Source organism: Helianthus annuus, chromosome 1, assembly GCF_002127325.2.
Source record: "Helianthus annuus cultivar XRQ/B chromosome 1, HanXRQr2.0-SUNRISE, whole genome shotgun sequence".
Classification (NCBI taxonomy): Eukaryota; Viridiplantae; Streptophyta; class Magnoliopsida; order Asterales; family Asteraceae; genus Helianthus; species Helianthus annuus.
Window position 1 is genome coordinate 3084813 of NC_035433.2, and position 22414 is coordinate 3107226.

The 22414-nt window shown below is 38.0% G+C and overlaps 3 protein-coding genes across 3 annotated transcripts; all 3 read right to left on the bottom strand.

The window, feature by feature from the left end:
• Positions 1–2236: 2236 nt before the first annotated feature.
• Positions 2237–4383, bottom strand: LOC110942815 (glutathione S-transferase). The gene is made up of 3 exons (XM_022184581.2): positions 4206–4383; positions 4066–4114; positions 2237–2798 (listed from the first exon to the last, which is right to left on the bottom strand). Exons 1-3 carry the CDS (start codon positions 4350–4352, stop codon positions 2362–2364), a joined length of 633 nt encoding a protein of 210 aa, XP_022040273.1. The 5' UTR covers positions 4353–4383; the 3' UTR covers positions 2237–2361.
• Positions 4384–6937: 2554 nt separating this feature from the next.
• Positions 6938–9062, bottom strand: LOC110942802. Its single transcript, XM_022184570.2, has 2 exons — positions 8430–9062; positions 6938–8165 (listed from the first exon to the last, which is right to left on the bottom strand). Exons 1-2 carry the CDS (start codon positions 9042–9044, stop codon positions 6981–6983), a joined length of 1800 nt encoding a protein of 599 aa, XP_022040262.1. The 5' UTR covers positions 9045–9062; the 3' UTR covers positions 6938–6980.
• Positions 9063–19701: 10639 nt separating this feature from the next.
• Positions 19702–22414, bottom strand: LOC110942794. Its single transcript, XM_022184562.2, has 3 exons — positions 22218–22414; positions 21008–21556; positions 19702–20936 (listed from the first exon to the last, which is right to left on the bottom strand). The coding sequence occupies exon 3, from the start codon at positions 20863–20865 to the stop codon at positions 19765–19767; it is 1101 nt and encodes a 366-aa protein (XP_022040254.1). The 5' UTR covers positions 20866–20936; positions 21008–21556; positions 22218–22414; the 3' UTR covers positions 19702–19764.

Genomic DNA, 22414 nt, shown 5'->3' on the forward strand with positions numbered 1-22414 from the left:
TCCATATCCATTTTCACTGGGCTATAATGATTATACACAAATTCAGAAGAAACCCAATAAATCTAAGAAAACCTCACTTGTGAGAATTGAACACACGAATCCATGTTTTTTTTAGAGTTAACTGCCATTTTCGTCCCTGTGGTTTGGTCACTTTGGCCATTTCAGTCCATTTTTCAAAAATGCGCCAATTTCGTCCCCCACGTTCTGGAAAGGTGCCATTTCAGTCCAAAAATCATAACCCAGTTAAGTCAGTTAGTAAATAAGGACTGATTGTGTAAATTTGTAACATAAAGGACCATTTAAGTAAATATTAAACACCACCACCACTAGCCCTGCCACCACCACCACTCTGCTGCCACCACCACCGACACCACAGCCCTGCCACCACCACCACTCCGCTGCCTCCACCACCACCACCGCCACCACAGCCCTGCCACCACCACCACAGCCCTGCCACCACCTCCACCACAGCCGGTTCATCATCATATCAGACGAGAGAGGGAGAAAGTCGGCGAGAGAGAGATAACGAGGCGGGAGAGAGAACCGGTGACGGTGGGGCTGCCTTCCCCAGATGATGACGATGATGACGTTGATGGTGGTGGTTCCGGCGGCGGCGGTGGTGACCATGCTACTGTTCATCGTCTTCCCCAAAACAGTCAACAGAAGTCAAACGGCCTAATTCTCGATCAATACCGGATAATATTCAAATTAAACTTGCAAAAACATTGTACAAGTATAAACATACCGATTGGGTGATTAAAACCGATCCGGTATCGCGTGCAACGGCATGGCGACAGTCTCCGGCGACGGGTATTCCGGCGAGACTTGCAGACGATGAACAGAGGGTATTTTCGAAGGGGTAAAGGATTTTGAAGGGTGTGAGAGTTTCGTATGGGTTCAGGGACTCTAAATAACACAACAATTTGACACTTAATCGACAAACTTCTGTGGATTAATTCCACTTTGATTTTTTTTTTATAAAAACTCGGATTTCACGTGGTGTCGGGCATGCTTATCGAACAATTACAAAGCGTGGGGAGTTGTTTACGATCTGTGAGAGTGGTGGTGGCAGCGAAATGGTGGTGGTGGCAGGGCTGTGGTGGCGGTGGTGGCAGGGCTGTGGTGGCAGGGCTGTGGTGGTGGTGGCAGGGCTGTGGTGGCGGTGGCGGTGGTGGTGGTGGCAGCGGAGTGGTGGTGGTGGCAGGGCTATGGTGGTGGTGGTGGTGGTGGCAGCGGAATGGTGGTGGTGGCAGGGCTGTGGTGGCGGTGGTGGCGGTGGTGGCAGCGGAGTGGTGGTGGTGGCAGGCTAGTGGTGGTGGTGTTTAATATTTACTTAAATGGTCCTTTATGTTACAAATTTACACAATCAGTCCTTATTTACTAACTGACTTAACTGGGTTATGATTTTTGGACTGAAATGGCACCTTTCCAGAACGTGAGGGACGAAAATGACGCATTTTTTAAAAATGGACTGAAATGGCCAAAATGACCAATTCACAGGGACGAAAATGACAGTTAACTCTTTTTTTTAAATAGGGAAATCTCCCCACAACTTTTTTTCCCACGACTGATTTATTGTACACTTTTATGTAACTTTTTGGGCCTTTAGAGTTTAGTATACTTTCTATTAATTGTTTAGGTTGGGCCTCCAACCCATTTACAACCAAAGCTCTCAAGAAAATCAATTTGTGGATTAGGCTCACAATAGTTAACTGGTGAATCTTAGCAATTTGTCATGTTAATCGTTAGTGACTTTTTTTTTCTTTTTCTATCTAGTTGATGTTCTAATGTTTATCTATAAAATTGATGTTAATTGCTAGCCTTTGTTTTTTGGTTATTAAGTTGGTCTTTGACCGTTTATTGCACCCATAAATACCTAAATACACACACACATATACATCTTCGTACTAACATTTACACATTTATGTATTTGTGTATACGTGGGGGTTATCTGTGATCCACTTATATGTGCTTCGAAGTACCAAAAGCATTTCCATGAAATAGTGCTTTCGTACTATATTTATTTTGTAACCAAAGTACCAACCGTCTCTTGTTGAACAAATCAACCAGGATTTTGTATTTTTTACTAAAACATGTTGTAAAGATAAATGGGTTGAATATGTGTAGAATACTAAAACCACATAATTTTAAAGTATCTCCAATGCATCCACTTTTAAACGTGTCACATCAAATTTCCACCATATTTCAAACACATCAGTTTCCTCTGCAATGCTAGTTCAATTAAAAAAAACTTTTATTATTGTTTTCATATTAACTTATTTATGTGGGCAACAAACATTACACACACATCATACAATCACTCTTAATACATGAAGCCACAAACACACACCACAAAATCAATCAAGCCGTGATTGCTTTCACCCATGCAGGCCTAGATTGGATATCCGCAGCCCACGCGCTGACATGCGGCCGCGCGTCGAACAGCCTCTTTGCCTTTGTACCAAACAGGTACTTCAAAACAGGCAGGTGGTGAAGATCCGCCAATGTGAAGCAATCACCCCCCAAATACTTGCTTTCGGACAACCGTGATTCGTACACGTCGAGCACTTGCTCCAGGTTCTTCTCGTGCTCTTCCACCACTGTCTCGTCGGTTGTCAAACCGAACATGGGTTTGTATGCTAGCTCCCATGCTAGTTTTGATCCAAACCGGTCGAATTTTTGTGCCTCAACTTCGATCCACACGCCAACTATTGCCATCTTTTTCGGGTCGTGGATTATTAGATTGGTTCCGTTGTCGGGGTATGTATGAGCTAGGTATTGTGTAATTGCCCTTGATTCTGAAGCAAAATGGTCAATTCATCGAAGTTAAAACCTAGATATTAACTGGGTTCATCAATTTGCAAATGATTAAAACATTCCTAGGGGTTTCCAATGATTACGAAGTACTAAACCCCAAAAAAGTACAATGGGTCCACACTAGTGATAAGCTCGGTAATGGGATCGAAATTCGCCAATCATGGGTACCGGTAATGTTACCGAAAATGTTCGCAGTACCACTACCGAAAACGCCTTTTGGCCAAAAAGTGGGTACCAATTTTGTACGAGAAATTCAGTATTGGTACACGATATCAAATGCTCATCCCTAGTCCATAGAAAATTACATGTGGAAACTATTGGCTTTATTTTATATTGACCAAACAAGTTAGGAAAAGGGAAAATTACGAAATTGTTGGTTGACCAAGAGGGTTTTCAATTTTGTCACTCTCTTGCCTCCTTGGAAGGACCACTGAGCTTCGGAAGAGTCCGCATGTTACGTTGATGCGTCCATGTCCCAAGAAGCCGACACGTGTCCCACATGTTTATGGGAAGAGTCGGTGACTCTTCCGAAGCGTCGGTGGACTCTTCCAAATCGTCGGTGGACTCTTCCGAAGCGTCAGTGACTCTTCTGAAGCTTCGGTGGACTCTTCGGAAGGAGCGTGATACATGAGCTCTTCAACATGATACGCCGACTCATCTCATGCTTAGTGGTCTTTCCAAAGACGCAAGAGAGTGACAAAATTGAAAACCCTCTTAGTCAACCAACATTTTCGTAATTTTCCCTTCCGAAAATAGGCAAGTTGACCAAAACAAGATGTTGACAAAAAAAAAGTTGGGAAAATAGGCTTTTAAGCTATTCACAAAACCCAAAAAAATACAATGGATACAGAGAACACCAACCTAATAATTACACACGTGTAAAATATCAGCTTTATTTTAAATTGATGGTCTGAGAGACCGGACCCATTGGATAAACGGAGTATTTCGGGTTACACCCGAGTACACCAGTAATTCCGGAAAACCCGGTAACCCATCCGCCCGTAGACACGATAATGAAATTAATGGTAAAACCTGTTTGTCTCAAGAAAACTGAATACTTGAAACCCAAAACCGACAACCGAAAAGATCAAAACCGAAGACTATCAAAAACCCAAAATCCAAAATTTTGGTTTTTCGTTTGATTTGAGCTCAAAATCAACACATAAACACCCGCCCCTATGGTAAATCGATAATCAATTCATCAAATAAAACTAGAAACTTAATCAATCCCATAATTATAATTCGTACCGAACAGCTTGAGATCACCATCCTCAAACGCTGGAACCTGACCGAACGGCTGCAGAAAGAAATGCAAACACATCAATCATCAAACAAACATACATATTTTAAATCAACATCAAATAACTAGAGCTAATTATGTTACATACGTTACGGGACAGAAATTCAGGACTCTTGTGTTCCTTATTACTCATGTTAACGTTAACGAACTCATAATCGAGCTCCTTCTCGGCGAGACAAGCCATAACACGAAGAACATTGGTTGAAGCAGCGGTACCGTAAAGTTTAATAGCCATTATTGTTTTTTATTAACTTTGATTGATGAAAAGAAGTAAAGCCGATGTTATATATACACGTATTATTATATTATATTCTGTAGCTGGGTTTGACGAATGAACGGCCAAGATTGAATGATCCAGATACGGACGAAGGTTCGAGAACCGACAGGTTGTAGAAATTACAAAGATAAGTGTGTGGTGGACTCGTGGGTAGGGTGGAAACGAGCCGAGCCCGAGCTCGGCCAGCTCGAGCTCGATTAACTTATGAAAGCTCGGGCTCGAGCTCGGCTCGATTCGAGCTTTGTTTTCAAAGCTCGAGCTTGGCTCGTTTGTATTTTATCAAGCTCGAGTTTGGCTCGGGCTCGGCTCATTTATTATCTTTTAATTAGTATATTAAATAAAAATAATATAAATAATAGACTTTTTAGGCTTGCGAGTTCGATAAGTAAAGCTCGGGCTCGGGCTCGTTTACTAAATAAGCTTATTTTTAGGTTCGAGGTCGGCTCGTAAATAAGCTCGGCTCGACTCGGCTCGTCTACACTTAGGCTCGATAAGGCTCGACGAGCCTAGCGAGCTTCACATGTGAGGCTTGAGCTCGGGCTCGATAAACAAACGAGCTTTGTTTTGAGGCTCAAGCTCGGCTCGGGCTCGATAAGGCTCGACTCGTTTCGAGTTTTTTCTCGAGCCGATCTCGAGTAGCTCGCGAGCCGCTCGGCTCGTTTGCACCCCTACAGTGGTGGGTGAATTTCGGTTTTCGAGGCGTCAAAGTTCACACTGGTGAGGCTCATTCTTGGAGGGTGAGTGAATGACCCTCTACGTCAGCGTCAAATAGATCAGGTGTGAGGATGGGGCAAAGAGGATGAAGCTAAAGAAATAAGGGACGAGCCTAAAATATATATGTATATCTTGTATGTATATGTGTGTGTGAGAAGAAGATGCAACAATTTTTGTCATTATGCGGGGCGGGGACGGTCCCCATACCTTCTAGCCTTATTATTTGTCGATATGATGAGGTAAGCGGTGACGTAAGATGAATGTACACGTGTGATCACGTTTGGTTGTAAAATTGAGTAACAATGCATTTAGATACGCTACGTGTCTTTTTTTAGGCCTAGCTCACTTTTTTAACGGTTGTACCATTGATATTGATGAAACACTTGTTTTGGGCCTATTAATTGTTTAGGTTGGGCCTCCAACCCATTTACAACCAGGCTCTCAAGAAAATCAATTTGTGGATTAGGCTCGCAGGATTAGTTGATGTTCTAATGTTTATCTATAGAATTGTTAGGTTCGAGAGTTAACACTCATGTATTTGCAAACTGAGTGAACTAATCCTGACTATAAATGTGTGTAAATCAATGGTCATGATTTGATGATGAAGTACACTAGTTTATTTTACGATTTGATGATGAAATCCTAGCCGTACACATGTGTAAATCAATGGATAGGATTTGTTCACTCAGATCGCAAATACACTAGTTTTCACTCTAGAACCTCACCGGAAATACCTAAATACACACATACATATACATCTTCGTACTAACATTTACACATTTATGTATTTGTGTATACGTGGGGGTTATATGCGATCCACTTATATGCGCTTTGAAGTACCAAAACCATTTCCATGAAATAGTGCTTTCCTACTATATTTATTTTGGAGTTAATTACTATTTTCGTCCCTGTGATTTATCAAAAATCACTATTTCAGTTCATTACTTTAAAAATTGCGATTTCAGTCCATGTGGTTTCACTTTCGTAACCATTTCAGTCCACCTCGTAACCATTTCAGTCCTTGTACTTAATAGAATAATGGATTGAAATGGTTACGAAAGTGAAACCACATTGACTGAAATGGTTACAAAGTGAAATCACAGGGACTTAAATCACAATTTTTAAACTAATAGACTGAAATAATGATTTTTGACAAACCAAAGGGACGAAAACAATAATTAACTCTTTATTTTGTAACCAAAGTACCAAACGTCTCTTGTTGAACAAATCTGTCAGGATTTTGAATTTTGTACTAAAACATGTTGTAAAGATAAATGAGTTGAACATGTGAAGAATACTAAAACCACATAATTTTAAAGTATCTCCAATGCATCCGCTTTCAAACGTCACATCAAAGTTCCACCATATTTCAAACACATCAGTTTCAACTTCAATGCTATGTCCACTTTCAAACATATATTTTTTCACTTTTTTCAAATAATATATGTATGTGTCATGTGTGTAAGGGAGACCCCACCTGGGACCTCCCCGGGGGCGGTTTTTTTTTTTTTGAAAAAATGAGTGGGGCGTCCTATTTTAAACGTCTGATTCAAAATGGATGACAAATAGCATTTCTTTGATTGTTTTTTTTATTTTTTATTTAATTCTATTAGAATATCTACACAACACCCATTTCAAGCCCCACTACACCCCTTTTAACATAATGCCCACATGCTGACTGGACCGCCAGATGGCGCAAAACGCCCAAAGGTGGGGCCATTATCTTCCCCTCCCACTACACATGGTCAAATGTCCGAAAATCCGGCCGGAGTTTCAAACGCCCACTACCCGGACGCATCCCCTAAATAATTATATATAGAGCAGATATGTAAACTCAAACATGTTTATATAAAAATCAAGCACAATCTTTAACTATGTAAGTACTATTTGACCACAACTTGATACATGACCCATTTTAGCACGAACACGCCTGCGGGTCCCATCCACTGGCTCTCTCCTGTTCATTATCGGGTTCATGAATCCGTTCTCAAGAGCTTCCAATGCTTTTGTGGTCAATGCACGGTTTCTTCTACTTTGTCGTTGACCATTAGCAAGAGTCAACGGGTCAGTCTGGTTGGACTTGGAGGTTGTTACAGACACAACTGAAGGTTTAGCAGAAGATGATTTGTTATCATCATCTGAACATGGACCCACTCGAGGGTTGTTCAAGTCGATCACTATCCTCGTATGCTTCTTATCAAAACATGCAGCATCTTCCACGTCTTCATCTTCACCACAAGTGTTGTCGTTTTTAATATTAACGACAGTTTGATGTTTCGTTTTTCGTTTGTATACCAACTTCTGTTTGTTTGCTGGTTGCCCATCTGTAGAGAGATCCATTTTCGTATTTTCGGCTTTCTTAAGACTCACGTCTTCATTTTGAGATTCTTCTGTTGTGTCATGTGCGGTTTCTCCGGATACATTAGCCGACGCTTGCATATCTGCAGGTTTAAAATCAGTCAAACTTGTGAGCTCTCTGACTTTAACAAGCCCAACGAAACTGGTATCCACAACCGTGCATTTCATCGAATCTTGTTCATCATCTGACCCGTGTGCTTCATATGGGTCGACCGACCGGTCCTTGTCAGGTTCGTGTTCAAGAAGGTGCGGTTCAGATGCAACTTTATTCAGCACTTCAGTCAACGAGTCAAAATATTGACTTCCTTTGACCAGACTCCTCCTTGAAAACTTTGTCACACCAGGTGCAAGAAACACTAAATTCTTCGAGTTTTCGAACGCGTAGTTTCTAGCCTGTTCATAGTGCCATCCTCTAGCCAAAAGCCGAGGCCACACAGCGGCCCAGAAGAACTCATTTAACCGCGTTTTGCTTAATCCAATTCGATCCCTCAAAATATCAACAATTTCTTCTGTTTTAAGAGACGAGCATGTAGATTGAACTTTTTTGCTTCTTAATCGCGTTCGGGTCTTGATAGTAAGGTCTTGTTTTCCTTTGCCAATGGCTACGGCTTGTACAAGAAGATCGAGGCCCATCGTATCCCTTAAAGTGAACACATACTTCTCAAACGAAAGTTTACCCTCCTCAAACGATCTAATGGCCTGCAAGAAACCATACATCAATAACCGGTCTTTTTAAGTGCAGCAAAGCAGTGGCAAAGCTTGAGATTTCCGACCGAGGGGTCGAAAACGTATATACCCAAAAATTTTCTATAAAACGAGGGATCGAAAACATATATACGTAAAAATTTCTATACAAAAACTACATACTCTCCACTACTGAGCGAAAAGATCAGGGGGTCGGCCGCCCCCTCCAGCCCCTTAAAAGCTTCGCCCATGCAGTAAAGTATTCGTTAAACAACATACCTGTGTCAAACTAGCTTTACACTCGTCGGTCACATTAGAAAGCAATCGAGACAAAAGCTCTTGCAGCCTCCATCCTCTGAAAATCTTTTTTCCAGGAAGAGACTTTTTAATTCTTTTTTTCCGATACATCGACCATTTTTGGTGTTCACCGCTTCTATAAAACTTCCCATAGTAATACGATATAACATTTGGCATACCTTTATCCCCCATGAACTCGTTCACAACGCGAAGATTCTTGCCGAATATATACAAACCAAGAATAAAACTATCATGTTCAATCGCGCTCCAACGTTCTTCACTTGATAAACAAGGAACCGGAACCAAATCACTGTCTGTTTCACAAGACTCACCCTTTGCATTTGCTTCAATATCCATGGTTTCTTCCTCTTTCTTATGTTGACTGTGAACCCAAGTGACAGGAATTGACAGACCAAATTCACAGACGGGTACGTTTATGAGTTTGACTCGCTCATTTTCTGTCATCAAAGGTGGGATTTGTGCCTGGTATTCATTCCCGACCCGTGTGGTCTTTTGTGGCTCTCCAAAAATGTTACCGGCAGCAGAATACTGTTCAGAATGGAGCCACTCGACTCGTTTATCAACATCTTTATCCATCTATTTGCAGCCAAACATATAAACAGACAACGTCGTTAACTTCATGTTTCAATTCCATATTTTTTACCCCAAAACAGAAACTGAAACTGTCACATTTATGTTGGCAAATTTCAGTCAATTCAACAAATCAAGTTAAGTTCTTACATAATATAAACAAGGAATACTGGATTTTAATAATTCAAACTATTCACCATTGGCCGCCAACAGTCCCAACTTAAAAAATAACCACTGGCAATCCCAACTACTAACATATTGGCCTCCAATAGACCCTGACTGACAGATCCCTAACGCCGTTAGCCTCCGGTAGCCAGAAAAACGTTTTTGGCCGGAAAACTCAATATTTTCGTTCCAAACCTCTTTGTAACCGTATTACGGACCTTTAGAAACCTTTTTCTAGTAAAAGCCTCAATTATTGAAGCGGAAAACTCCTTTTTCGCCGGAAAACTTATTTTTGGCCGGAAAACTCAACATTTTCGTCCCAAACTTCTTTGTGACCTTAGATCGGACCTTTAGAAACTTTTTTCTGGCCAAAAACGGTTTTCCGGCGACCGGAGACTAACGGCCATGGTTTTAAAAAACGTTTGAGGCGTGCGCCTCAAGGCGCGCCTCGAGGCGAAACGGCCAAAAAACGAGTCTGAGGCGCGCCTCATGGTGTTTTTAATGTATATGCGCCTTAGAGGGGCTAAGGCGCTAAGAAAGCTGCGCCTCAGGTGCGCCTCAGGGGATTTTGATAGCTGTTTTTGGTGTTTTTGACTTTTTGTGTCAATTTCAAGCATTTCATGTCTTTTTTAAGTGTGTTTTTTTATGATTTTGATGAATCTGATGATGAAATTAGTTAGTATTATTATTTTTATAATATATATAATTTTGTATATTTATTTATTAATATCGCCTCGGCCTTACGCCTCGTTTCGCCTCGAGGCTTACGCCTCGTAAGGCGAAGGGAAAACGCCTCGAAACTCGTTTCCGTTTTTTTTAAACCTTGCTAACGGCGTTAGGGTTTTGTTAGTCAGGGTCTATTAGTGGCCAATATCTCAATAGTTGGGACTGTCATGTCAGTGGTTATTTTTGAAGTTGGGACTGTTGGCGGGCAACGTGGAATAGTTGAGATTATTAAAATCCAATATTCCTATAAACAAATTAATTTAGATGTTTAGCTCCTACAGAAAATCACACTCAGATCCATATTAAATCCAAGAATCATAACAATTTGGTAACTACTTGAACACATACAACAATCCCAAATTGAACAGAAATTAACATAAAAAAAACAGTGAATGCCATGAACATATATTAAAGTATAAGCATCGATAACTAAAAGCATTCGCCATGAAAACATAAACAATTAGATCAAACCTATACACAAGTTTATAATTATAACTACAGCAACAAAGAAAAATATTAAATAAACAAGAGTAAGAAAGTTTGATAAACTTGAATGTAATGGTACCCACGTTAAGAAACAAAGATGAACAGATGGGGTATTCATGTTTTGGATCAAATTGAAACCATTATAATCATTGTTTTAAAGATTAACAGATGGGTGTTGCTGAACACAAACAACTGGTGAGGAATGAAAGAAACAAAGACATAAAAGAGTAGTTGATGATCAAGAAACAAAGCAACAAAGTGTCCGGTTTTCAAAAATAAAAGAAGACGACTAATCTGCTTTTGTTCGGGTTGTTTTTAAGAATTGTGTGTGTGTTTTGTGGTAGTCATAACACCAACTTTGATAACTTATCAAAGTTGGTCGACCCGAGCCCGAGCTCGACCAGGCTCGAGCTTGATTAATGAGAGTTCGAGCTCGAGCTCGGCTTGATTTGAGCTTTGTTTTATAGCTCGAGCTCGGCTCGTTGTTATTTTCTCAAGCTCGAGCTCGGATCGGGCTCGGGCTCGGCTCATTTATTATCTATTAATTGATGTATTAAATAAAAATAATTTAAATAATAGACTTTTTAGGCTCGTGAGCTCGATAAGTGAAGCTCGAGCTCGGGCTCGTTTACTAAATAAGCTTAGTTTTAGGTTCGAGGTCAGCTTGTAAACAAGTTTAAATAAGCTCGGCTCGACTTAGCTTGTTTACACTAAGGCTCGACGAGCTTAACGAGCTTCACATTCGAGGCTCGAGCTCGGGCTCGATAAACAAACGAGCTTTATTTCAGGCTCCAGCTCAGCTCGGGCTCGATAAGGATCGACTCGTTTCGAGCTTTTTCTCGAGCCGATCTCGAGTAGCTCGCGAGTCGCTCGGCTTGTTTGCACCCCTATTAATAAGTTAGTATTTAACAACTTCAAAACAATATTTATTATAGTATATAGATGAAGATAAAACAATACGTAGTAATGACAATGGGGCGAGTTTAGAATGTGGATTGGTAATACTAGTCCTACACCTGGTAGTGAAACCGTGTTGCACTCCCGGTCTACTATTTATCAGGTATTTGTCGGATAATTACCGTCATGTATCGGGTATACCCGTTAGTTTGTAAAAAATGATCCTGGATTTCCGAATATAGTTCTTACTATTTAAATTATTATATAATTTTATTACCAAAGAAAATTATAAGTATAAAAAAAGAAAAGGTTAGAAACTAGTAGATTATTCTATTACATAACGATAAAGGAAAATTGAATTAGAAAGAAAATGTTTACAAGTATGGTTCTAGGAAATAAGTATGCAAGTTTTTGTAATCAGACCTGGTATCATTCATCGACCTATACCTGTAAAATTATTTAAAGCTAATCTCACACCGGAATATTCGTTATGAATTTTTTCTAGTCTTAGATTTGTCAGGTTCATTTTCATTTGCTATCACCTTATCGAAATGAGATAAACTTTTGATAATCGAGTAGTTGTCACTTATTAACATATGTATTTAAATCCACATAAAATTTTATAACTAATAACGTACATGGACTTCTACTAGAACACCTATTTAATGTTTCAGAACTAAGATTTTGAATTAAATTTTCCTATCAAGTTCATAGTTTTCCACCATCCCTTATTTTACACTTAAACAATTGAAGCTACACATAATACTAACCAAGTTTTCTTCTTGTATCACTAAAGTCATTGTCTCTTTTATTTTTCTCTCTAAAGTCACTCAAATTTAATTTTCTGTTTTAGCCTTATGCTATTATGAGCATGTTTATTTGATGGTGTGTCAAGTCATATAATCCTTTATAATTTCTAATGTTTATGTGATAATTACATGGTAATTATATGCTCTTTTATAATATAAATTAAATAATAAAAAATATTAGTTGAAAATCAAAATTCCACTAATAACTAAAGCTTGATCCTAAAAGCCTCAACCAGTTCAATGATAAGACTATCTGTAATGGTTAATGTTTTTTAAGGGGCATTTTTTGCATGGAGACTTGTGAACCGAGAGAACCACCATCAACCAAACAATTTTTTAAATATTTTTTCTTACTTTTATTTATATGTTACTAATCTTTACATAAATAATAAATTTAAAAAAAATATGTAGATCGACGGGTAAAATACACATTCATCATAAACTGCTTGAATATCTACATATGTCTGCATTTTCATGCTACAACATGTATATCGCCAATCTACATTTTTTTTATCTTTACAATAACAACCTTTCAATAAAAAAAAGTTAACTTTTTTAATTAACTTGGTTCATAGTGGTTCTCTCAAGTTCTTCTAAAATAACATATAGTTCTCTTAAGATTCTTACCATATACATATATACATATGGCAAGTATAGAAAGAAATCCCTACTAAGTCGCACTTTTTGTGTAAGGAGAGAGGAGAGATTATATGTTACATTTTTCACCCGTTTACATTATATGTAATTTCACATGTTACACTTTTTTTAGGTTTTCAACAGATTTTTTGAATTCTATAAAGTGTAACATTATAGAACTTAATATTTACGAGTTTTTAATTTGTAGCGCATGCAAAAGATATATGTTACATGTTTTTATAGAAAGATTTTAGTGTGACAAATCTAGGTGTTACACTTTTTGTGTCAAACATGAGAGAGAAACTGCAAAAAGTTGTTACACCTTTTAACGGACTCTAACACGTGTGTGGAAAGAAGCTTTTGCAACAATCCAATCTCCGCCATAGATTCTTTAGATGGATGGTGGAGATGAGGTTTCTTTAACTCAATATTGGAGGGGATGCATGGGCGAAGCTTTTATGGGTGGGAGGGGGCGGCCGACCACCCGAACTTTTCGCTCAGTAGTGGAGAGTATGTAGTTTTCGTATAAAATTTTTTGGGTATATAAGTTTTCGACCCCCGGTTTTATAGAAATTTTTAGGTCCGGTAACTTCCGCCCCCGGTCGGAAATCTCAAGCTTCGCCACTAAGGGGAGGGATAGAAAGAAAACCCATATTAGTTAAGAAAACTAAGAAACCCAAATGGGTGGACATACTTTTGCCACGTGTTACATATTTTTGCAGAATGTGTTACGTGTAACAACCAGAGGCTCAGCATTTGCAGACTTTTAGCTTTTTCGAAAAAAGTAAAAGTTGTTACATAACACGTGGCAGCCTCTGGTTGTTACACGTAACACGTCTGCAAAAAAGGTGTAACACGTGGCAAAAAGAGGTTCATTCATTTAGGTTTCTTAGTTTTCTTAACTAATACGGGTTTTCTTCCTATAATTGCCCATATATTGGAACTATAAATAGGAAACCCACTTAAGCTATGGAAACTACGAAAATTTATTTTATGAAAAATTAACATGTAATATACATGTTTTAAGCGTTCTAAGCCAGGAATAAAATAAAAAAAGCGATTAGTACTTTTTTTAAAATAAATAAATTTTGTTGTTAAGTATGTAAACATAGTTGTTTATGTAACATATGATGTTATATATGTAACATTAGGGCTGTAAACGAGCCGAGTCGAGCCGAGCTAGACCCAGCTCGAGCTCGGCTCGAACTCGAATCGAGCTGGCTTGGCTCGAGCTCGAATTTCAAATCGAGCTGAGATTTGAGGCTCGAGCTCGACTCGATTAGATTTCGAGCTAGCTCAGCTCGGCTCGATATAGCTCGAACTAACAAAGAATCGCAAAATTTAATACTTAAAAAACCCTTAAAAATGAATTTTTTTCATAGACTAAGGGCTATAATTGCCATTTAATTTAACCATGTGGCTAACCATGCAAGTATAAATAGTTAATTCATTTTATACATTGTCTTTACCTTCTTTTATAGGGGAGATACTCCCTTAGTTTTTGTTTTCTAAGTGACGTGGGACAAAAAAATGAAGGATGTAAACCTTGTCGAGCCAGCTCACGAGCTCACGAGCCGAGCCAGGCCAAGCTCGAGCTCTGCTTGTTTACAAATCGAGCGGAGCCGAGCTGGCTCGTTTACAACCAAGCCAATTTCGAGCCGAGTTTTCTTCGAGCTTTTTTCGAGCGAGTTTCGAGCTAGCTGCGAGCCACGAGTTTTTTGAACACCCCTACATAACATTTGCATTTTGTATTTTTTTTCCTTTTTAAACACTTGGCGCTTTTTTTTGTTCAAAACGCTTAAAAATTCATATTATGTATACCCCCCCTCTCTCTCTCTCTATATATATATATATATATATGTATATATATATATGTATATATGTATGGGATTAGGAGAAAACGCCCTAAAGTGTGAGAACAGATCCTGGTCTAACACGTGGCACGCGACATAGTGAAGGGCGGATGGGCTTTTTTGTCCTTTTATATTCTTTTTTTAAACGCGTCTCACGACCCCTCTCCATTTTTTGGCGTTTAACAAATACATGGCGTTTTTATTGTTTTTTTTAGATCAGGAGCATAGTAAATATTTTTGCGTTATATTTGAGCCCCCAACTTCATTAGACGTTTCCTAAATTCATTAGACGTTTTTTTTGTAGATTTCAACAGTTTATATAGGTTATCAAGGTAAATTTCTTGGCGTTCATGGCATTTTTAAATTCATTAGAAATTTAAAAGAGTATAGCTAAAACGAAATCAAATAAAAACTAATAGTCTTCTGTGGATGGTATTACATCTGAGATGTAACCATCGCTTTTTTCATCACTGTTCTCAGACTCATCAACATCATCTTGTTCATTGGCGTATAACGCCATAATCTCGTCTCTTCTTTGTTCCATCCTATACTTGAATGTATTCACAAAGCTCGATCTAGCATTGTTCGAAGGTGCTAAATCACAGAGTTGTTCGATAAGATGTAGTCTATCTGTGTTCAGCAGTTCGTCCATTGTAAATGAATAATCCCTCCCGTGTTGAAAGCTCACCCTCACCGTTCTTGCTTGTTCATCCAGAATCCAACTGGTAACTTTTGGTAGATCAGTATCTTCATCATCATCATCATCAATATCATCATCATCATCATCATCATCATCGTCATCGTCATCATCATCATCATCATTTCCTGTAAATTTTCTCTCTAATCTTTTTATTACCCTTCGATTCCTCTCACAATCGTAGGCCACTGGGACCCCAAGGGCTTGAATATCCCTCTGAACGGCTTCATCCATACTAAGTATGGCTTTGATTTTTTTTTACTTTCACTCTTCTCCTGTTAGAGAACTTAATGATGAAACGTCCCTCTGACCTCTCAAACCTCCATGCAATAACATGTGCCATTTTTTTTAATTATATGACGTTTTAGACAAGATGTGGCGTTTTTAGTGAATGTGTGGAGTGTGAAGCTTTTGTTTAGCTGTTGTACTTATATAATGAGTTTTTTTTAACGCCAGTTAGATATTTGTTTTTGGCGGTAAAAAACATCAGTAATTTTCTTGATGTGTTCTTTTTTTTTTTATCAATTGTTGTGCCATGTAGGATGCAAGCCTATAATATGACAGGTAATTATAGCGTTTTGAAAAGATAAATAAATTCAGTTTCCCATGTAGTGGCTTTTAATATAATAAATGTTTAGCAATAATGTTCCCGTCTCTTCATCTGTTAAGGCTGTAACACTTCCCAAATTTTCAGGGTTTGGTATTTTGTTTTTTATCGCGTTTAGATAAAGATGGCACATTGTTTTATACATTGGCGTTTAGTCAATTAGTGTTGTTTCTAATAATACATTGTTTGGCATTTTTTGGCGTTTTATATAGCAACAACATGCTTTGCTAGCATCCGTTTGTTTTCACACTATTAGGCCTTTTGGTGTTTGTAGTTTTTGGCGTTTTATACTCAATTTTTTATTAGTAGAGAATTAGATAATAAACAACAGAGAATTAGATAACGAACAATAGAAAATGAAAAAAAATAAAATAAAAATGATAATCTAATTTCTCATCCAAATCTTCACTGTCATCAGCCTCTTCTTCTTGAACTTTTTTGGCGTTTTGAACCTTTTTGAATACCCTAGCTAGATGCCAATTTTCCTACATAATGCCCGTCTTTAGAAGAAGCTTATTTTAGTGGCATCCTGTATTTTGGTTTGATATATTTTTGTTTGGTGACATGTTGAAGATCAACGCCTGCTCGAATGCTATTATAATAATGGAGTCCAAAATAGCATTTTTTACACTGGTATTGATCCCTTCATGCCATCAATATATACATCAATAACAAAGCTTACATGATGACATATCAGTGTCATCGGTCTCTTTTTCTTGAATATTTGTTCATCTCACCCAGCAAAAGCTTATAGAGATACCAACCTCAGAGAAGAATCCATTCAGTGAAACTTCATTTAGAACAATACTCAATATAGAAGAAACGAGGTTTCCCATCTGTGGTTTTTTTAACTATTTCTTGGCGTTTTTAAAGTGAGTGGTTTGTAGGAAACATGGTGTTGTTTTTGGGGTGTGATCAATTGATTGTGCAGAGACGCCTCTCTTATAGGATGTTTTTGGCGCGTAGTTTAGGCGGGATTTTTATTAAAATAAATGATATTAATAAAGTAACCGTCTTTTCATTTAGGGTGATAGACGGCCCATCTTCCAAGTTTGACGTTTTATACTAGCGTTACGTAGTTTTTGGCATTTTGTATTTTTAATTTGGTTTAGATAAAGATGGCACTTTGTTCGATTCTCGTGTACCTTGTTTTATACCTTTTTTTGAGTTTTTAATAATACTTGTCCAAAGTAATTTTAATATAGTTTGGGAGTTTTTGGCGTTTTATGGCATGATGGCGTTTCACAAACATTTTGTCTGTGTGGCGTTTTTATTAAAATAATGTATTTGTTCTTAGATGAAAAATACATAACAAACAACTGAAAAAGAAAATTAAAAGAATAAAAATAGAAACAATTCATCTTCTAAATCTTCACTGTCACCAGTCTCTTTCTTCTTTGAAACATCTTCACTGGCGGTTTGACTTTGGTATGCTTTATTTTGCCTTTTTGTCGCCGTTTGGAAGCACAAATAACGTGAGTTTTTTGTTTGAAGTTCATCTTTATCTTCATTTTTATCTTCAACCTACTCATCAGTGTCAACCATCTCTTCATGCCATTCAAATATTCATCAAGAACAAAGCACAGAAAATGACATAAGTCTGACATTAGCATCATTTTCTTGAAGATTTGTCCATCTCATGCAGCAAAATGTTATTGAGTTACACCCTCAGCTAAGAATGCATTCTGCTAAACTTCGTGTAGAACAATACTGAATATACAAGAAAAGATGTTTGCCATTTTTGGCGTTTTCTAATATGATTGGTATATAGTAAAATATGGCGTTTTGAGTTTGGTGTGTTTGATGTTTTGGGTTTTTTGGCGTTTCTAAGATGAATGGTATATAGTAGTAAATATGGCGTTTGGGGTTCGGGTGTGTTTAATGAATGTCTCAGATGTTTGTTTATATAGGATGTGTTTTGGCGCGTAATGGCGTTTTATTCATGAGTTTGGCGTTTTGGGTTGAGAAGTCTAAAGACCCTTTTACCCTTAATGAAGCGCGTCCACTTAGCAGAATTGGTGTTATTTACGAAAACGCCACCGCGCCAATCTAGTCCATAGATTGTTTTGATCGGACGATCCATAACCGTTCTCACTGTTCTCACACTTTTCACCGTTTTCTCTAAATCCTGACCATATATATATATATATATATATATATATATATATATATATATATATATATATATATATAGGGTGGGGTTCTAGAGTGAACACTACTGTATTTGTGAACTGAGTGAACAAATCCTGACAATTGATTTACACTTCTGTATTGATAATCAAGAGCTAAGATTAGTTCACTAGTATTCACAATCAAGGAGGTTGTTCACTAATGAACTTAACCCTATATATATATAGGATTCGGATCAAGGGAAAACTTCTACGAGTTGTGAGAACTTAGAGAACTCGGTATTCCCATGCAAGTTTTGCCCCTATTTTTTCACACCCCTAGATTAAAATGTTACAAAGACGGCCGTAAAAAAAATTGAAATGGTGTTTTCGGCCCCTTACAGCTGCTATAAAAAAACTAATGTCACCAACATCATCTTTTTATAGCATTTATGACTGCTGTAAATGAAAAAAAAAATCTTGGTTTTTTTTATATGAAAATTTGATTTTTTTTCGGATTTTTGGTAAAAAGTTTTTTTGAAAAACCTTTCGTAAGGCTGAGTTCTCTAAGTTCTCACTACTCGTATGCATTTTTATTTTACCCCAACCCTATATATATACACACACACACACATATATTGGAAGGTTCAACTGAGAATAAAATTTTTGTAAGAATAGAAAAAATACGTTTTTAACCAATAGAAATACTTCATTTAATATGTTATCTAATGTTATTGTTAGGGCATATAGGTAAATTTAAAAAACTAATAAATTTATAACTTATAACTCATAAATTCCCTTAAATTCTCTTAAATTCCCTTAAATTAATAAATTTAGCTAATTAAATTAAACTTATAACTCATTTAAATTTAAAAAACTAATAAATTCCCTTAAATTAGCTAATTAAATTAAACTTATAACTCATTTTTAAAATATACTCTTTCACGACAACTTAATTTATGGTGAAGGACAATTTTTTTTATGTGTAGGATAAAGTTTACAATTTTTATACGTCCTCTTCGGAAGTCCAATCCACCCACTCGGCTCGGTTAGCGAATTTCCCTTTTTCTTGCCTTCAACTTCAACCACATCCTCCTCTACAACCTCATCACTTGCCACGTTCATTTCTTGCAAGTTAGCTTCGAATTGCGTTTCTTGGGCGTATTCCTCCTCCTCATCATCAGCGTCTTGATAATGAAGTGGTGGTTCTCATTCCACATTTTCTTCTTCATAATGATGAGATGGGTTCCTATACGTTCCAAATGCATCGAAGTTATTTATAGCGTCTAGAAAGAAATTGAGCCGAACTGGTGGAACAGTAGGTTGTGAAAAAATAATTAGGTTGTTGCCCATACATATAGGGTGTTGGAAGAGGTTGCGTGGGTAGGCGTGGTCTATACGCGTCACCACCAAAAATCCCACCTCGGCTTGAACCGGCGCCTCGTTTGGTTGAACAGGCGTCTTGTTTGCTAGAACCGGTGCCCCGTTTGCTCGAACTGGCACCTCAGGATTTTTTTTGTGACCGTTCAACAGTCATAATCTCGATCAACAACAACAAATATTGCGCGGCTTCATCTACACGGAGAACTAACCCACCCTGCCTACCCGTGGGGGTGGCAGCGGTGTTCTAGTGTGGGATCAAACCAGGGCATGGTACCCGCAAATAAAACAAATTTTCTTCCAAAATTAGTATTTAGAAAGTTTGTTTAAGGACAGTAGTAAAACATTTTCAATTTACAAATTTAAATTCTAATGTTTCGATGCAAAACGCTTGATACAAGAGCGGTTTTAGTACGAACACGCTTCCACCTTGTCTTTCCTGGGTTCATAAATCCGTTCTCAAGAGCTTCCAATGCTTTTGTCGTCATTGCACGGTTTCTTCGACTCTGTCGTTGACCATTAACAATAGTCAACGAGTCAGTCTTGTTGGATTTGGCGGTTGTTTCAGATACAACTGTTGGCTTAGCAGACGATGATTTGTTATCATCGTCTGAACTGGGACCCGCTAGAGGGTTGTTCAAGTCGTTCACTATCCTTGCACGCTTGTTCTTGGAACATGCAGCATCTTCCACGTCTTCATCTTCACCACGAGTGTTGTCGTTTTTAATATCGTCAACAGTTTGACGTTTTGTTTTTCGTTTGAATACCAACTTCAGTTTTCTTGCTGGCTGCACGTCTGTAGAGAGATCCATTTTGGTATTTTCGGCTTTCTTAAGATTCACATCTTCATTTTGAGGTTCTTCGGTTGTGTCATGTTCGCTTTCTCCAGAAACACTAGCCGACGCTTGCATATCTGCAGGTTTAAAATCAGTCAAACTCGCGAGCTCTCTGACTTTGACTAGCCCAACGAAACTGGTATCCACAACCGTGCATTTCATCGAATCTTGTTCATCATCTGACCCGTGTGCTTCATGTGGGTCGACCGACCGGTCCTTGTCAGGTTCGTGTTCAAGAAGGTGCGGTTTAGATGCAACTTTATTCAACACTTCAGTCAACGAGTCAAAATATTGACTTCCTTTGACCAGATCCCTCCTTGAAAACTTTGTCACACCAGGTGCAAGAAACACTAAATTCTTCGAGTTTTCGAACGCGTAGTTTCTAGCCTGTTCATAGTGCCATCCTCTAGCTAAAAGACGAGGCCACACAGCGGCCCAGAAGAAGTCATTTAACCGTGCTTTGCTTAATCCAATCCGATCCTTCAAAATATTAACAATTTCTTCTGTTTTAAGAGACGAGCAAGTAGATTGAACTTTTTTGCTTCTTAATCGCGTTCGGGTCTTCATAGTAAGGTCTTGTTTTCCTTTGCCAATGGCTACGGCTTCTACAAGAAGATCGAGGCCCATCGTATCCCTTAAAGTGAACACATACTTCTCAAACGAAAGTTTTCCCTCCTCAAACGTTTTATTTTAATAACCTACAAGAAAGAAACCATACATTAATAACCGATTGTTCTAACTGTAGAAAAGTCAACAATAAACAAAGTACCTGAGTCAAACTAGCTTTACACTCGTCGGTCACATTAGAAAGCAATCGAGACAAAAGCTCTTGCAGCCTCCACCCTCTGAAAATCTTTTTTCCAGGAAGAGACTTTTTAATTCTTTTTTTCCGATACATTGACCAGTTTTGGTATTCACCGCTTCTATAAAACTTCCCATAGTAATACGATATAACATTTGGCATACCTTTATCCCCCACGAACTTGTTCACAACACGAAGATTCTTGCCGAATATATATAAACCAAGAATAAAACTATCATGTTCAATCGCGCTCCAACATTCTTCCCTTGATGAACAAGGAACCGGAACCGGAACCAAACCATTGTCGGTTTCACAACCTACAACACAAAACTCACCCTTTGCATTCATGAGTTGTAACCGCTCGTTTTCTGTCATCAAAGCTGGGATTTTCGCCTGGTACTCATCCCCGACCCGCGTGGTCTTCTGTGGCTCTCCGAAAATGTTACCAGCAGCAGAATACCGTTCAGAATGGAGCCACTCGACACGTTTATCAACATCATCGATTTCTTTATCCATCTATCCACAACCAAACACGAAAACAGACAACGTTAGTACGTTACTAATTAACTTCATGTCTCAATCAATATACATACAAGTACTTAATTGTATGAGTATGACTAAACACATTTTTCTTCCCGGAAACAGACACTAATTTCCCCCTCGAATTTAACGCGATATACGCCTATTCTATATCTTCGCCCCCAAAAGAGAAACTTTGCCATATTTATGTTGAGAAATTTCAATAAATCCAACAAAATAACATTAAAAAATTAACTCAGATCCGTAATGAACCCAAGAATCATAACAATCTGGTAACTACTTGAACAAATACAACAAAAACAATGAATGCAATGAACACATCAAACATGAATAACTAAAAGCACTCAGGATGAACACAGAAGCAATTAGATCAAACCTATATCTTGCTCATATAAGATATCCCCAAATTATGAACACACTGAATAATATAAGTGTATGACTACAAACCAAAGCAAAAGATCAAAAAACACAAGTAAAAAAGCTTGATAAACTTGAATGTAATGAATCCCACGTTAAGAAACAAAGATTAAACATATGGGTATTGATGTTTGAAAGGCTAAAATGCAACATGATGATGTAGAATGCAAGAAACAAAGACATAAAACAGTAGTTGATGATCAAGAAACAAAGAGTTTACCTCTGAAGAAGATGCGTGTATTGCAAGTGAACAAGTTGATGTTGTTGTTGCAGCGTGACTTGAGAGCGTTTGAGGAAACTGCGATTGCAGAATGTGTTGGGGTACTTATTATTGTTTTAAAAGGAGACGACTAATCGGCTTTTGTTCAGGTTGAATTTTACAAAGTGTGTGTTTTGTGGCAGTCACAAGACCAAACA